At 36.8% G+C, this 18,900-nt stretch overlaps 1 protein-coding gene and 1 pseudogene across 3 annotated transcripts in view; both read right to left on the bottom strand.

Moving 5' to 3' along the window:
- Nucleotides 1–18,900, bottom strand: part of USP8 (ubiquitin specific peptidase 8) — a 74,265-nt gene that overhangs the window by 18,677 nt on the left and 36,688 nt on the right. For all 3 annotated transcript variants that reach the window (XM_032343700.1, XM_032343701.1, XM_032343702.1), the window contains exons 8-10: nt 15,396–15,558; nt 12,157–12,301; nt 11,639–11,862 (exon numbers count right to left, since the gene is read on the bottom strand). In XM_032343700.1, the coding sequence (XP_032199591.1) occupies nt 11,639–11,862; nt 12,157–12,301; nt 15,396–15,558 (532 nt within the window). The remainder of the gene's footprint in view (nt 1–11,638; nt 11,863–12,156; nt 12,302–15,395; nt 15,559–18,900) is intronic.
- Nucleotides 9,976–10,156, bottom strand: LOC116592095 (annotated as a pseudogene).

The following is an 18,900-nucleotide window of genomic DNA, read 5'->3' as shown; positions in this document are numbered from 1 at the left end:
CCAGAGCAGAGCTTTCATCTATTTGTGTGTGTTTGCCCTCGCAGTTCCCTTTGGCAGAAGAACGAGACCAGGCTGGTGACTACTCCGAACAGGGCAGGGTAGACCACAGCGAAGCCGGGCAGGCAATGATCATGTAGTGGCTTCCTTTGTTGATGACCTTCCCAACATTCTTGCTGTAGTTCTTCAGCTTGGCAGGTACCTCCTCTTGGGCTTCTTGCCAGGTGCTGGCTCCTCCAGGGGCTCGTAGCACTCCAGGAGGACAGGGAGGTGCACCTTGTGTGTGCTCCAGACCCCTGGGGGCCTCGTGCTCACACCGCTCACCATCTTGTCCTCGCGTACCGGCTGCTCCAGGAGGGCGACTGCCTCTTCGGCCCACTCTGTCCACATCCACCACCGGGGCCTGAGGCCAAGGAAGTCACTCGCGGCTTTGCTTTGGAGACTGTCATGATGCTGCAGCCCCTCTGGCAAAGGTTGTGGTGAGAAGACGCCAACCCCCAAAAACATATTTCTTGAGAATACAACTTACTGAAACAAGTATAAAAATTTACATGAATATTTGCCAATAACAACCTGTATGGTTTTTACAAAACGTATTATACATTCTGCAACTAGGAAATACCACCACAGGAAGAATTAAGTTAAGAAGTCATTCTTTTGCTTCTTGCTCATTTCTCTTCTTGCCTCCTTACTTTAAAAATCTATTCCCTTCTCTTATTTTTCTGTATTTGAGACTGAAGTAGGAAGAACCACTATGAGGATAAGGATAATAAAAGGTGGACAGGAACCAAAAAAATGTTTCCATTTACATTTTAACAATTCCATCCATTTCCCCCCTAGTTTTAAAAGCAAAATTATGGTAATGTTATTTTCAACTTGAAATTCTTTAAGTTTCCTTGTGCCTACAGGATAACTCCAATTTGATCCAAGTATCTCTTGATGACTCTTGCCCATCTTTCTGATCTTATCTACTAACACGCTGGTCTAGACAGACAAGAGAGAGCAGTGTCCAAGCATGTCAAAACTACTCACTGGTCCCAGAGCATGCTTGTTCCTTTAGTCATGAAACCTTCTACTTGTCTCTTTAATCCTCAAATCCTATTGTACTCTTATAGCCTGGATAAAATACGTCCTGTTCCATGAAGACCTCTCTGACACCCTCAGTCAAAATTTCTCTTCTTTCTCGTGCTCCAATGACTATAAGAGCAATTATGAAATTCTACCTTCTATTTTGGCTGTTTTTGTATAAGTCTCTCTTTCTAAACATCAGATAGAATCCATAGCTTAATCGTATTTGTAAACCTTCATGTTGTCTTTCACACAGAGAACCCTCAAAATATGTCAGAAAAATTGCTTGTATCTCAGAAAGTAACAAGAGGATTACGGTTCAAATAACATGTTCATTAAATTTAAAGGAAGTGCAATAACAAAAGCTCTTTTTTCAATTTCTTAAAATTTATGTCTTAAGAAAAGTTGCCTAGTCAAATACCGTTTAGTCTTAAGATTTAGTTTGAAATATTTAGAGCAGAAGACCTTAAAAAATGAAGAAATGAACCATCTCACTTCATAATAAAAAAAATGAGTTAAGTTTTCTATTCACAGCCTGTTGCACAAATCAAATGGCAAATCCACTTCAAATGTGAAATACTGTTGAAATGTACTGGAAAAAAATTAAAAATGAAGGCTATAAAAAATCTCACTGGAAACTTCATAAGGGAGAATGAGTTTACCTTCCTTTGAGTAAAATGCAGAGGTAAAAAGCTGCATTTTTTGGTAACATACTGGTTATTTAAGATCATTTAAAGAATTATTGCTAAAACATGCTTGTTGGAGAGGGGATCAAGACGGTGGAATAGGAAGATCTTGAGCTCACCTCTTTTTACAGACACACCAAAACTACAACTAAATATAGACGAACTCTTAGAGAATGACCTGAATACTAGCAAAACAGCTCTTCCACAACTAAAAATATAAAAAGCCATGTTCCGAGAGGTAGGAGGGGCAAAGGCACAGTCTAGTCAATATTCAGACACCTGGAACAGCAATATACAAAAGGCAGGAATAATCACAAATATGGACGTCCTCCCGAGGATCAAGGGGTTTAAGTCCCACATTAGGCATCCCTAACCAAAGGGCCTGTATAGGAAAGATGAACCCCAATAATGTCTGGACATGAAAATCAATGGGGTTTATATCCAGGATAGCAAAAGGGCTATAGGACCCTGAGACTCTGCTTTTAAAGGGCGAGGCCACAAACTCACTTGTTCCCAGACCCAATACAGAGGCAAAAGTTTGAAAAACACCTGGGCCATATGTGAAGGAAAGTTATTAACTAATTTTAAGGTATTTGCAGGAGGGGTAGGGATCTATAATGACATTTTCTAGGAATGGAAGTGCTTGTAGGCACCATGTCTGATACTTTCCATGTGCCCTGCTACCACCATTTACCCCACTTGGTATTCCCCCTACCCATGGATCAGCCCTGCCTAAGAGCATACTTTGGCAGGTACCCATCCAAAGTGGTTCCTGCTCAGCTACACCTGGCAGGCAGCCTAAGACAAAATGATAGCCCCCCAAAGCAGCTCCTGCTGGGGTGGGGAAGGTGTCAGTTTTACCCAACAGCATGCCCTGAACGGCTGTGACTGGGCCTCTCAGCCACTTGAACCAGGACTAGTCCTGCCCACCAGTACGCTACAGCAGTCTCAACCTAGCCATATCAGAAGGGCACACAAAGCCCATACACGGGATATCCCTGGAGTGCCTGGTTCTGGTGACCAGGGCGAGATTGCACACCTGGGCCCCAAAAGGCACCTTCTATGTAAGGCCACTCTTTCAAGACTGGGAGATGCAGCTGACCTATTTAACACAGAGAAACAGAGAGTCAAGCAAAATGAGGAGGCAGAGATATACTTCAAAACAAAACAACAAGATAAAACCTCAGAAAAAGAACCAGAAATAAGCAATCTTCCTGATAAAGAGTTAAAAGTAATGGTCATAATGATATTCACTGAACTTGGAAGAATGGATGAATGCACTAAGAACTTCAACAAGGACGTAGAAAATAGAAAAAAGAACCAATCAGAGCTGAAGAATAAAAGTAACTAAAATGAAAAATGCACTGGGAAAAAAATATATTGAGGGCATCAAGAGCAGCTTAAAAAATGCAGAAGAACATATCAATGATCTGGAAGACAGAGTAGTGGCAATCACTCCAGTTGAACAACAAAAAGAAAAAAAGAACTTAAACAAAAGAGGGTTAAGAGATGACTGGGACAATAGCAAGTGTACTAATATTTGCATTACGGGGTACCAGAAGAAAAGGGAAGAGAAAGAGGCAAAGAACTTATTTGAAAAAATATAGCTGAGGGGTGCCTGGGTGGCTCAGTGGGTTAAAGCCTCTGCCTTCAGCTCAGGTCATAATCCCATGGTCCTGGGATCGAGCCCCGCATCAGGCTCTCTGTTCAGTTGGGACCCTGCTTCCTCCTCTCTCTCCACCTGCCTCTCTACCTGCCTCTCTCTGTGAAATAAATAAAATCTTAAAAAAAAAATAAAGGAAAAAATATAGCTGAAAACATTCCTAACATAGAGGAGAAAACAGACAGTCTAGGTCTAGAAAGCACAGAGCCCAAAAGAAGAGGAAAACAAAGCAATGTGCATCAAGACATAATAATTAACATGTAAAACATTAAAATTTAAGAGAATTGGGGCACCTGGGTGGCTTAGTGGATTAAGCATCTACCTTCAGTTCGGTCATGATCTCAGGGTCCTGGGATTAAGCCCTGTGTCAGGCTCCCTGCTCAGCAGGGAGTCTACTTCTCCCTCTGCCTCTCCCCCTGCACATGTGTTCTCTCACTAAATAAAATCTTAAAAAAAAAAAAAAAAGATAAAGAGAAGTTTTAAAGCAGCAAGAGAGAAGCAAAAAGTTACCTATAAGGGAAACCCTACAAGGCTCTCAGTTGATTTTTCCACAGAAACTTTGCAGCCCAGAAGGGATTGTCATGATATAGTCAAATTGTAGAAAGGAAAAGCCAATAATCAAGAATACTCTACTTGGCACGGTTATCACTTGGAATTAAATAAGAAATAAAGACTTTCCTTGACAAACAAAAGTTAAAGGAGTTCACCATCACTAAACCAGCCTTACAAAAAAGATTAAAGGAACCCACGTGGAAAAGAAAAGAAAAGGCCATAACCAGAAGTGACATTTTAAAAGAGAAATATCACTGATAAAAGCAAACATAGTAAAGGTAGGGAATCAACCAATTCTAAAGCTACTATGGAGATTATGACAAAAGTAATAAAATATAAAAATAAAAAATATAAAATATGTCAGAAATATAAAATGTGTAAGGGTGCCTTGGTGGCTCAGTCAGTTGAGTGTCCAACTCTTGGTTTCAGGTCAGGTTGTGATCTCATGGGACTGAGCTCTACAATGGGCTTCATGCTTAGTGGGGAGTCAGCTTGAAGATTCTCTCCCTCTGCCCCTCTCCCCACTTGAGCACACAATCTTGCTCCCAAATAAACAAACCTTAAAAAAAAAAAACACAAAATGTGGAGAGGATAAGTTAAAATGTAATGATGTTAAGATGTGTTTGAAGTTAAGTGACCATCAACTTAAAATAAACTGCCATATATATGTAACGTGCTATTTATGTACCCCAAACCAAAAACCTATAATAGGTAAACAAAAAATAAAGAGAAAGGAATCTAAATAAAACACTAGAGAACAAGGGAAAAGAGCAAGAGAAGAAACAGAAAAAAGCTATAGAAACAATCAGAAAAGATTAAAAAAATGGCAGTTAGTACATGCTTATCAATAATTAGTTTGAATGTAAACAGACTAAGTGCTATAATCAAAACACAAAAGATGGCAGAATGGATTAAAAATAAAATAAGACCCATCTAGTATTCTGCTTACAAGAAACTTCAGACTTAAAGACACATACAGACTAAAAGTGAAGGGATGGAAAATGATAGTCTATGCAAAAAGACGCTAAATAAAGAAAAAAAAACAAAGAAAAAAGAGCTGGGGAAGCAACATATTTATCAGACAAAGTAGACCTTAAAACAAAGAGTGTATGTAACAAGAGACAAAGTGGGGCATCCTAGGATGATAAAGGGATCAATCCAGCTAAGAGGATATAACAATTCTTAAATATCTATATACCCATCTCAGGAGCACCTAAATATATAAAGCAAATATTGATACACAGAAAGGAAGAAACTGATCAGACTACAATAAAAGCAGGGGACTTTAACACCATACTTAAATCAATGGCTAGATCATCCAGACAGAAAATAAGGGAAAGAGCAGCTTTGAAGGACACATTAGACCACATGGATCTAAAAAACATACATAGTACATTGTCTCAAAACAGCAGAGTATACATTCTTTTCAAGTGTACATGAAACTTTCTCTAGGACAGATCACATGTTGGGCCACGAAGTAAATCTCAATACATTTAAGAGGACCAAAATCATATCAAGCATCTTTTCCAACACAACGATATGAAACTAGAAATCAATTATAAGGAAAAATCTGGAAAGAATACAAATATAGAGAGCTACTAAACAACAAAGGGGTCAACCAAGAAATCAAAGAGGAAATTAAAAAATACATGGAAACAAATGAACATGAAAGCACAATGGTCCAAATCTTTTGGATGCAGCAAAAACAGTTCTAAAAGGGAGGTCTAGACAGAGGCCTACCTTAAGAAACAAGAAAAATCTAAAATAAAAATACCTAACCTAAAAAAGAAAAAAAAAAAAAAATACCTAACCTTATATCTAAATAAACTAGAAAAAAACAAAGCCCCAACCCAGCAGAAGGAAGGAAATAAAAAAGAGTAGGGCAGAAGTAAATGAAACAGTTGAAGAATAGAAAAGATCAATGAAATAAGAACTGCTTCTTTGAAGAGAACCAAACTTTGAACAAAACTGATAAATCCTTAGCCAGACTCATCAAGAAAACATGAATGGACTCAAACAGAATGAGAAATGAAGAAATAACAACTGACACCAAAGAAATACAAAAGATTATGAAAAATTGTATGTCAACAAATTGGACAACCTAGGAGAAACGGATAAATTCTTTAAACATATAATATTCCAGACTCAACCAGGAAGAACAGAAAATCTTAGCAGATTAATTACAGGTATACTTTGCTTTACTTCACTTCACAGACACTGTATTTTTTAAAAACTAAAGGTTTATGGCAACACTGGGTCAAGCAAGTCTGTTAGTGCCACTTCTCCAATAGCATTTGCTTACTTCATGTCTCTGCATTACATTTTGGTAATTCTCACAGGCTTTCAAACATTTTGTTATCACTTTATGTCATGGTGATTTGTGATTAATGATCTTTGATGTTACTATTTTAATTTTTTTCCAGTGCTATGAACCATACCCATATACTTTAATAAATGTTGCATATGTTCTGACTGTGTCATGGACCAGCTGTTCCCTAGTCTCTCTCCTTCTCCTTAGGTCTCTCTATTCCCCAAGACACAATACTGAAATTAGGCCAATGATTAACCTTGCAATGGCCTCTTAAGTGTTCAAGTGAAAGGAAGAGTCACACATCTAATCTTTTTTTTTTTTTTTTTAAAGATATATTTGTCACAGAGAGAGAGACAGAGACAGACAGAGTGAGCACAAGCAAGGGGAGTGGCAGGCAGAGGGAGAAGCAGGCTCCCTGCTGAGCAAGGAGCCTGATGCAGGACTTGATTCAGGACCCTGCAATCATGACCTGAGCCGAAGGCAGATGCTTAACCAACTGAGCTACCTAGGCGTCCCTACTTAAAAGATTTTTTTTTTTTTTTTTAAATTTTAGAGAGAGAGTGTGATGGGAGGTAGGAGCAGAGAGAGAGAAAAGAGAGAATCTCAAGGAGACTCCATCCTGAGCATGGAGCCCAATGTAGGGCTTGATCTCACCACCTTAGCCAAAATCAAGAGTTGGATGCTTAACCGACTAAGCCACCCAAGCGCCCTTACATCTATCACTTTAAATCAAAAGCTAGAAACACGTTTAATGAGGAAGGCATGTCAAAAGCTGAGATAGGCCAAAAGCTGGGCCTCATGTCAAACAGCCAAACTGAAAATGCAAAGAAATTCTTGAAAAAAAAAGAAAGAAAGAAAAAAAACATGATGCTGGCAAAGGTTGTCATGAGGTTTAAGGAAAGTAGCTGTCTCCATAATATACAAGATCAAGGTGAAGCAGTAGGTACTACTTTAAAATCTGCAGCAAGTTATCTAGAAGATCTAGCTAAGTTAATATAGAAGAAACAGCTTTATACTGGACAAAATGCCACCTAGGACTTTCACAGCTGGAGAATAGAAGTCAATGCCTGGTTTCAAGGCTTCAGAAGATAGGCTAACTCTCTTGTTAGGGGTCAGTGCAGCTGGTGACTTTCAGTTGAAGCCAGTGCTCACTGACAACATACCTGGTAACTCAAGAGTTCTGATTGAAAACATTAATGTTTTCATGTTTGTTTTTTATTTTGTTCTGATGTCTGTTAACATCCATTCTGCAGCCCACTGATCAAGAAGTCATAGTAACTTCCCAGTCTTATTACTTAAATTCATTTTGTGAGGTTAAAACTGCTTAGATAGTGCTTCCTAACAATGGATCTAGGCAAGGTCCACTGAAAACCCTCTGAAAAAGATAAACTATTCTACATAAAGTTAAGAACATCAGTGATTCCTAGAAAGATGTATGTCAAAATTTCAACATTAACAGGACTTTGGAAGAAGTTGATTCCAGGCCTCATGGATGACTTTGCGAAGTTCAAGACTGAAGTGGTAGCATTAACCTCAAATGTGCTGGAAATAGCAAGAGAACTAGAATTACAAGCACAGCCTGAAGATACAACTAAATTGCTGCTATATCATGAAAAACTTGAAGGGATGAACATTTGCTTCTCTTGGATGAGTAAAACATCTGGTTTCTTGAAATGGAATCTACTGGAAGATGCGGTGAAGACTGTTAAAAAATGACAACAAAGGATTTAGAATATAACATAAATGGACTCCAATTCTGAAAGAAGTTTTATTGTGGGGAAAATGCTATCAAATAGTATTGCACACTACAAAGGAATCATTCATGAAAGAGTCAATTCATACATCAAACTTCACTGTTGTCTTATTTTAAGAAATTGCCACAGCTACTGCAAACTTTAGCAACCACCCCTTATTAATCAATAGCCATCAGCACTGAGGTAAGACCCTCCCCACCAGCAAAAAGATAACATCTTGCTGAAATCTCAAATGATGGTTAGCATTTTTAGCAGTATTTTTCAATTAAGATATGTACAGTGTTTTTTTAGTCATAATGCTACTGTACACTTAATAGACTACAATATAGTGTAAAGGTATATTTTATGTGTACCAGAAAACCAAAAAATTCATTGGATTTGCTTTATCATAATATTCACTTTACTGTGGTTGTCTGGAATGAAACCCACAATATCTCAGCTGTATACCTGTACTAACAATGAAACTGAATCAGTAATTAAAAACTCCCATCAACCCAAAGCCCAGGAACAGATGGTTTCACATGTGACTTCTACCAAAGAAGAGTTAATACCTATTCTTCTCAAACTATTCCAAGAAATCAGAAGGAATGAACACTTCCAAATTCATCATACAAGATGAGAATTAGCCTCATACCAACAGCAGACAAAAACACTACAAAAAAGAACATTACTGGCCAAAATCCCTGATGAACTGAGATGTAAGATCTTCACCTAACATCACACTCAATAGTGAAATGCTGAAATATTTTCCTCAAGATAAGAACAAGAAGGATGCCCACCCTCCCTTTTCTACTTCTGTTCAACATAGCACTGGAAGTCTTAGCCACAGCAATCAGGTAGGAAAAATAAATAGAAGGCATCCAAATTGGTAAGGAAGAAGTGAAACTGGTACTATCTATACATCACAAGACATTATATATAGAAAACCCTACACTCCACAAGAAAACCTATTAGAACTAATAAATGAATTCAGTAAGGTTGCAGGATACAAAATCAATATACAGAAATTTGTTCTGTTTCTACATACTATTAATAAACCATAATCAGAAAGAGTAAAATGCTTATAAATAAATTTAACCATGAGTTAAACAACATGTACTCTAAAAACTTTAAGACACTGATGAAAAAAACTGAAGATGAGGTAAGTGCAAACATATACCATGTTCATGGAGTGGAAGAATCAATATTGTTAAAAATCAATGCTACCTAAAGCAATCTACAGATTTAATGCAATATCTATCTAAATACCAACACCATTTTTTCACAGAACTAGAACAAAAAAATCCAAAATCTATATGGTACCACTGAAGATCCTCAATAGCCAAGGCAATTCTGAGAAAGAACAAGGCTGGAGGTGTTGCAATTCTAGATTTCAAGGTACACTACAAATCTACAGTAATCAAAACAGTATGGTACTGGTACCAAAACACATGATCAATGGAACAGTATAGAGAACCCAGAAATAAATCCACACTTGAATGGTCAATTATCTATGAGAAAGGAGGCAATGAGGACAAGACAGTCTCTTCAATAAATGGTGCTGGTAAGACTAAACAGCTACATGCAAAAGAATGAAATTGGACCATACTTTCTTATAGCTATATGAAAATAAACTCAAAATGGACTAAAGACCAACATGTAAGACCTGAAGCCATAGAACTAAAAGAAAATATAGGTAATAAATTCCTGGACACTGATTCTAGTAATATTTTTTGGATGTGTCTTCTCAGCCAAGGTCAACAAAAGCAAAAATAAACAAATGGGACTCATTCATCACTATAAAAAGCTTTTACACAGTGAAGGAAACCATCAACAAAAGGGAAAAGGCATCCTACTGAATGGTAGTATATATCTGGAAATTAATACCCAAAATATATAAAGAACTCAAGCAACTCAACACCAAAAAACCCAAGTAATCTGATTTAATAATGGGCAGAGGACCCAAATAGACATTTCTCCAAAGAAGTCATACAGTAGCCAAGAGACACATAAAAAGCTCAACATTACTAATCATCAGGGAAATGCAAATTAAAACTACAATGAGGTATCACATTTTTTTTTCAATTAGCAATAACTATGACTTGGATAAACTTCATTGGCTACGATACTGCCACTGCACAAAGCTTCACGTTCTTTTTTAAGATTTCTTTATTTGAGAGCGAGCAAGCAAGCACATGGTAGGTAGGGGTAGAGAGAGAGACAAACTTAAGTATAGTATACGCTGAGCATGGAGCCAGTGTGGGGCTCGATCCCCAAACCCTGAGGATCATGACCTGAGCCAAAACCAAGAGTCAGAGGCTTAACCAACTGAGCCACCCCAGCACTCTGAAGTATCACTTTATACCTGTCAGAATGGGTAAAATAAAAAAGAGCAGAAATAGCAAGTCTTGGTGAAGAGCTAATGAAAAAGAAATCCTGGTACAGTACTGGTGGGAATGTAAATTGGTGCAGCCACTAGAGAAAACAGTATGGAACTGCCTCAAAAAATGAAAAACCATATGATCCAGCAATTCCACTTCTGATAATTCCATTCATCTGAAGAAAATGAACATACTAATTCAAAAAGATATATGTACCCCATGTTAACTAAAGTATTTACAAAGCTAAGATATGGAAACAACTTGTGTTTATCAATAGATGAATAGATAAAGAACATGTAGTGTATATATAGTGTTACAGCACACATCCATAACAAAGAATAAAATCTTACCACTTGTAGTGCGTGGACGGACCTCAAGGGTATTATGTTAAGAAATAAGTCAGAGAAAGACAGATACTATATGATTTCACTTATATGTGTCATCTAAAATGCAAGACAAACAAAACAAAACTGAAACAGACTCCTAAATAAAGAGAACAAACTGGTGGTTGCCCAAGGGGGATGGGTTTGAAGAGACTGGATGAAACAGGTGAAGCGGATTAAGTACAAACTTAGAGTTAAGAAATGAGTCACAGAGATGTAAAGTACAGCACAGAAAATATAGTCAACAGTATCTTAATAACTTTGATGACAGATGGTATCTAGACTTGTGATGATTTCATAATGTATACAAATGTTGAATCACTGTATTGTACATCTGAAACTAATATAATATTGTATGGTAACTATACTTCAATAATAATGAAAGAAGTAACAATAACAAAAAACATGCATGATATTTACATATCAAATTCTAAGGAAATGGAACTACAGTATTATTTTGAAAGCAAAGTATTGATATCACACATCTATCATCTTTAAGCTAAAACTATTTGGGAAAATACTTAAATTGTTAAATTTTACATTTTACAACTGCTAAACTGTAATACAAGAAAACACTGAAAATGTTCACGTTTTCTGTGGTAATACAATCTTCTACTGGTACTGCCTATAGTAAATGGGCTGCTAGCTGGCTTTGAAATCTTGTGAATTATCTATTCTAATACTACAACAGGACTGAATTGTAATGAAAAATCTTTATAGCCAAAGGCACCAAAACATAAATTCTCTTCACTGGTATTTTTCTTTTTAAAATAAAAAAGATGATATATAAAACTTCATTTGTATACTATGCATTTAATATTTTAAAAAGAGAAGCAATATAGTTAAAAGAAATCAAGAACATACCTGTGGAACATTCTTTATAATAGGCACTGGCTGAATTATGGGTAAGACATCAGATTTAGAAGCAGCAATTGGCTCTGCTGGAGTTGGTATGTTCAGTGGTGCCATTCTCTCATCTTGATCATTTATCAGTTCTCTATTTTCATCTACTTCTACAGAAGGAGGTGGCATCCGGGCAGCAGGTTTAGAAGGAACTGATTCTTCCAATGAAGGGTAAGTAAAATCCACTAAAATCCCCAAAAGAATAACATTTTTCAAAGAACAGCAAACACCATAAATAATACTTACATATCTCATGCATGTTATATGTAATAATTAAAGTAAATGAGGTGACAATCACAACAAGCTTTAAAAATTGATTTAACTTCCAGGCTGTGGACACCTTCTATTTTTTAAGCCTGAAAACAAACTGCTATCCAATAGGACAAGTACACACACAACCAAGAACATAACCAAGAAGACAAATAATATAAGGCTTATTTTACCAAAGCAATATTAAACAAAAATTTTCACATACATACATGAGATAGACACCTCTTCATTCTTGCCTCGTGGGGGTGGAGTGACTTTAGCATTTGTAGTATACTGAGGATAACAAAGGAGCCAGTTTTCATAGCCTCCTTCTAAAACCAAAGGCTCATTGCGCAGGACAGTTTTACTTTCCCACTATAAAATAAGGAAATAGTATTTTTAATATGGCAGCAGTCTCTTCACAGTTAAAAACACAAAAAACTGAATTTTAAAACTGTTCTCTTAAAGATTCATCTTTGAAAAAAATAAGAGCTGAATTCAAAATTCAGCACTGAATGAAAGAAAAGGATAGATCAGGTTTTTAAAACCACAACTAATCCAAGATCTTAGAAGAAAGTTATGAAAAAGTTCATATACAATAAAAGTCATCCATAATTTAACCACCCAGAGATACCACTTTAACATTTTAGGGTTTATTCTTAGAGTTTTCTATGCAGATGTATACCTTTTAAAGTTTATTTTTATGAAAAGTGAAACTTCTATGCTGTTGCTTTTCTCTTTTATGAACACCTTTTATTACGTTTTATCACCATCTGTAATGACCTGATAATATTCTGTTTTATACACACACACACACACACACACACACACACACACATACACACACACCACACCCAAACTGAATCAATCACTGGAACACATTATGGTTATTTTCCCCATAATCAAGGCTGAGATAAACACTGAAGATCCTTATATATGCACACACCCAATCAACTCCATTAGGGAAAATCCCCAGAAGTGGTGTTGCTGAGCCAAGGGCACATGAACGGCTTTTGGTATACACTCCTAATTTTTAAATCATCTTTAAAAATATATATCCATGTATTTTTATAGGGTAATTTACTAGAACTAGAACTCCTGGATTAAAAATTTTGTAGATGCTGCCAAATTACCCTTCAAAAAGATAATACCAGTTTATTTATTTGTCAACAGTGTATGAGATTGCCTATTATAAATCTTCATAATTTTTACCAGACTGGTGGACATAAAATGGTATGTTTTAATCAGCTTTTATTAGTGAGGCTTATCTTTTAGTATATTTATTAACCATTAATATTCTAGGACCTAACCAATCTCCCTTGTCTATTTTTCAGTGGAGTTCGCTATTTTCTTAGTAAATAGTGAAGGTACTCTGAATATCAAGAAAACCAGTTCTTTGTCATGTATGTTACAATTATTTCTCCTGACTGACTTTCACTTTACTTATGGGATTTTTAACACAGTCAAATATATAAATCTTCCTTTGCCGTGTTTTGACTTAGGATCAAGATAATAAAAAATACCTAAAATAAATGGTTTTTCCTAGTATTTCCTGTTTCAATCAACGTATTTATGCCATTGACTCATTTGAAGTATACTGTGATCTAAGAAGTAAGGTAGGAGTCCCCCTTCTTTACTTAGTGGCTAGCCAGATGTCTCAAACCATTCATTTCAATGCATCTTTTCTACAATAATTTATGTCATTTTTATTGCACACTCAACTTCCATTTATCCTAGGTTGTACTTTATGAAACTGCCACTTTTGTGGGTGGAAACTAGTTGATTATTAGCAGTTTCGTATTTGAAATACACTTGTATCTCTAGATTCTTGATTTTAAAGCATGAATTGCTTTAAAATTCATTACTCCTGAAGAGTAATGTTCCATCAACTGACCTTCTACCAGCACTAAGTTTAATTTTACCAGCATTCAGTGCTATCAGTTTAATAATTTAACAAATTAAACTGAGCGTTATTTTTACCTTTGTTAATCAGCAAAATGGCATTCACTATTTCAATCTGCATTTCTACTAGTAAAGATGATCATTTTTATGTTCTGTCACTTGTTCAGGTCTGTGTCCACTACTTATTTTACTATTTCATCTTAAATAATTTTCTTATTTGCAAAACTATAGTTGACTGTTAAACAACATGGGTTTGAAGTGCGGAAGTCTACTCACACACTTCTTTTTTTTTTCTTTTGAGTTGACAGCAAAAGCCATAAATATTTATTTACAACTGCCCCCCACCGCAGTCTCCATGAAACAGATCAAGTGACTGGTTCAGAGGTAATGCCTGCTGCCCACTGAGTACCTGGGGGAACCTACTGAGGCTGTCAGCAGCCTTCAGTAATCTCCAGGAGCCCCGAACTGGACAGGGCTAGAGGTCACCCTGTGACAACAGAGTGGTTAGGTTGAAAGCCCTAGGCTGCTGAGCAGGAGGCTGGGCTGAATTGGAGGAATGCACCAAGAGGGCAGTACGGTGCTTGTTCAGGAAGCCCAGTATTCCTGACACTCCCCCCTCCCAGCTCTGGTCCTCTTTGGGTTTAGGATCCTCTCTTGCAGGGGTGTATCACTTGCCACAGTGGTTCCTGGAGGCCAGAACACACTTGTGTGGCTCCAGCTGCCAATAGCCAAAGGCTGGTGGTCCATCTCTAGGTAGACGGGGAAGCTGTACACTGTGCTCCAGGGCACTGTTGCTACTTGCACGCCTACCCGGCAGCTGCCACTGCTGAGCAGAGGCTACCAGGCTGTGGAACACTGCCATCCCAGGGCCAGACCCACTGTTGCCACCAACCTTGTCCTGACACTGCCCCTCCACCTATATGAGCAGATAAATATATGCACAATACATGTACAGTACTATAAATGTAGTTTCTGTTATAATTTTAATAACATCTTTTCTCTAGCTTACTTTACAGTAAGAATACAATGTATAATATATAATATAGAAAATACGTGTTAATTGACTGTTTATGTTATCAATAGGGTTTCTGGCCAACAGCAGGCTATTAGTAGTAAAAGTTGGGAGAAGTCAAAAGTTGTGGCAGGATGTCAGCACCCCTAACCCCTGTATTGTTCAAAGGCCAACTGTACTGCCATATTTGTTGGAAGTATTTTTGTTTGTCTCCTGCATTCTAATCTTATGATATTTTTTCACACTTTGGCTTTATCAAGTCAATCTTTCTCTCCTTAGGGACTACTTTCTTTGCTTTTATGTTTTCATAGTCTAATTAAAACAAAAAATAATGCTTTTTTCAGATAATTTATGTTCCTGGAAATTCTAATCCTACATAACATAGATCAGTTTATTGTTAGTTGGTGATTTAAAACTAGTCTTTCAGGTCTGAATTAAAAAAAATCTACAACCAAAGCTGACAGATCTTCTTAAGATAAACAGCTAGTTGATATACCTTTCTAACAACCAAATAGGGCTTACAATTATAGTAGACTAACAAGGAAACTTGCTAACCTTGAAAAGTGCATCTTTCAGACTCCGTAGAATTGTTCCAAGTTGTAAATCTTTTGTAGAACTAAACCAGTCAAGAAGTACCACATATTCCACATTCCCCCTCTTCTTCCATGTGTCCTTAGAATCATCTGGGAGTTTTGCTTCAATCCAACTAGCAGTGACTCTGAAATGTATTAACATTTGTATGGGGGCAAAGGTAGACAAGAGGTCCTAATATACTAATATAAGACACTGAGTTTTCTTCTAGTCTGTACCACACCATAGCAAACTTTAAGAAACATTTCCTTCTAAGGCCAAACTGTGTATCAGGGTATTAAATATCCCCAAATATTTAACAACTTCACCTTTGCATAACATTGGAATATATTTTAGTAATCAGCAGAAACTAAAAGAAACAGCCTCAACTCTGATCCTTCACAAAAAAGGGGCCAAAACTGAAAATACAGGAAGTCATCTGAGCATCTCTCTCAGCCACATTTAATAACTTTTGGGAGGGGCTGGGAAGGGACACTTGAGTATCATTATTTATACTTCAGTTTTCTTATACCTACATAATAGTTAACCAAATACCAAAATGTTTATTTAATACGCAGAGCATTTACTATGTGCCAGGTACTATTATAAATGCTTTATTCTCACAGAATCTGACTGAATCCTCACTACAAATCCTACGAAGTAGAGATTACTATCTCCATTTTATAAATGGAGAAACTGAGGCACAAAGATGTTAAGTAACCTTATAACTGCTAAGTCAAGTCAAATTCAAACTCAGGGAATCTGGTTCTTGTCCATGCTCTTAGCTGCTCTGCGGTGTTGCCTCTTATCATCAACTGTGAATAATATCAACTATCTATTAAAAGCACATTGTTCACATCCTCTTTTGCTCACAAGGAAGTTAAAAGTTCTTACCTCAAGTCTTTAGAATGGGCCTGTAGCATGCCCCCACCATCCTATTTTACCAACCCCTCCTCACTGACTACTTGCCCCTTTACTCCACGCCATGCCAGCTGTTGGCTTCCTTGTAGTTCCTCGTTATCAAAGTACTTTCCTGCCTAAGGGCCTCTGCTCCTGCTGCCCTTCTGTCTGGAATCCTTTTCCCTCAGAAACTGCATCACTCATTTCACTTATCCCCTCAAGATCTACTCAGTAATAATTCCTCTGTGAAGCCTTTTTGTATTAAAATTTTAATACCTATCCCAGGGTATACAGTTGACACACCCATGTCCATTGCACTTATTAGTAGCAGGCATACATTTTAAGTTTTACTGTTTTGCTACCCCATCTCCCTGTTAAAATACAAATTCTGTGAAGCAAAATTTCTGTTCGTTAAGTCCCAGCGCTTAGACCACAGCAATCCAGCCCACAGTAAACTAATGCTCATTAAATATCTGCTGAATGACTGAATGAATAATACAGACTTGCTCCTCCAGGTGAGGAACTCCATATTACTCCTAGCAAAGCACCTAAGCATTTTAATATTTAAGTGATGATGATGACAAAGCAGGACTGGTGTACATTTATTCATAAGACAGAATGGTTTAGATTACTTGAAAGAAAAAAACAACCTTGTTCCTATATAATAATGTTGGCTACTATATCTTCTAGGAAATAAAAAGAGAAGAAATATAAAATACTGTCTCATAACATTCTCACCTGATACACAGTGATCAGAAGGATGTCTGGTCAACAAAGAATGAAAAATATTGAAATGTCATATTCTTTTTTTTTTGAAATGTCATATTGTTAAGGACTATTTCTGACTTTAGGGATATATTTGCCTAAATATTCTTTGTCTAAATACTTGAGGTCAGTATTCTATAAAAAATACTTTAGGAAATAAAAGTATTATTAACCAGTATTTCCCAAATTTCAGTCTTTCATGTATCATCTTCATATGCTAACTGTTTTGCTCTACTTTGCCTATTATTTAATATTCAACTTAATTACTCAACTGAAAGTGATCCTTAACTTTAACAGGAAAATGTATATTCTCATATACATGGAAAAACAGCATATCAAATAAAGGACAATCATAAAAATACAACAGATCAGTAAATTATGTTATATTCACACAACAAATCAGCATACAGCAATGAGGATAAATGAACCACAACTATACACAATAATACAGATGACTTTCACAAACACAAAGTTTTTATTTCTTTTTTTTTTTATTATTTTTTTAAGATTTTATTTATTTATTTGACAGAGATCACAAGCAGGCAGAGAAGCAGGCAGAGAGAGAGGAGAGGAACCAGGCTCCCTGCTGAGCAGAGAGCCCGATGCGGGGCTTGATCCCAGGACCCTGGGATCATGACCTGAGCTGAAGGCAGAGGCTTCAACCCACTGAGCCACCCAGGCGCCCCAAAGTTTTTACTTTTTTAAAGACTTTATTTATTTGACAGGGAGACAGAGAGAATGAGCACAAGTAGGGGGAGCAGCAGGCACAAGGAGAGGGTCAAGGAGAAGCAGGCTTCCCACTGAGCAGGGAGCCCAACACAGGGCTCCATCCCAACCTGAGCTCAAGGCAGATGCTCAACTGACTGAGCCATCCAGGCGCCCTGACAAACACAAAGTTGAGTATAAGAAGCCAGACATAAAAGACTATAGATTGTATATTTCCTTTTATATAGAACACAAAAACAGACAAAAATAAATCTGTCTGTTAAGAAGCTGGTGGTTCCCTTTGGTGGGTGGGGACATGGGTAGTAACTAATACAGGGCATATGAAAGGCTTGGTCATATTCTATTCTGTGTTCAGATGTTAGCTATATCGGTGTGTTCGGTTTCTGAAAATTCACTGGGTTAAATACTTAGGAACACTTTTGTATGTATACTATACTATATTAAAATGCTAAAAAAAGACAATGAAGGAATATAGTAATCATCATCAGGTAGCTGCAAATACTGTTACCTACGAAAAGTTCTGCTAAGAAAGGAGATTAGCAAATATTAAAAAGGAATGCTAATACCAAACAGACTTCTTGTAACTGCTTCTGAAAGACTGAAACAAAAATTAAAGGGGAATAATTTTCTTGGCATGCAGTTCATTGTTCTTTAATCTTCAACATGAACTCATCCTGAGTTTCACAGCAGCCAAATTTCTTGTATTTTGGGAAACATTTAAGCTCAATAAAAACCTCAAACTTTCTGCTACTACAGATTAGACCATCTAAAGATTAATTACAATTTTGTCTTTTCAAATCCTGGAAATATATTCACACCTACTTGATTACATTAAGCACTCCAGTCTCACTTTTAAACAGCATGTTTATAAGGCGCCCTATTCTTCAAGTCAAACATTTGTCAAGCATCAACAATGTGCCAAAAACTATGCAAATTTTATTATCTAATTTAAAAAGTGTATCTTTTCAATGTTGAGTTAAGCCTTAAAATGGGCCACAGATTCTAACTAATCCAAGTCCATAAACTAAGTCCATAAATGTAATTTATATAACACTCAAAATAGTAAAAATAGCTCTGGATATGAACTTTTAGCTCTGTT

Source organism: Mustela erminea, chromosome 5 (assembly GCF_009829155.1).
Source record: "Mustela erminea isolate mMusErm1 chromosome 5, mMusErm1.Pri, whole genome shotgun sequence".
NCBI lineage: Eukaryota > Metazoa > Chordata > Mammalia > Carnivora > Mustelidae > Mustela > Mustela erminea.
This window is presented reverse-complemented; position numbering and strand designations above follow the sequence as displayed.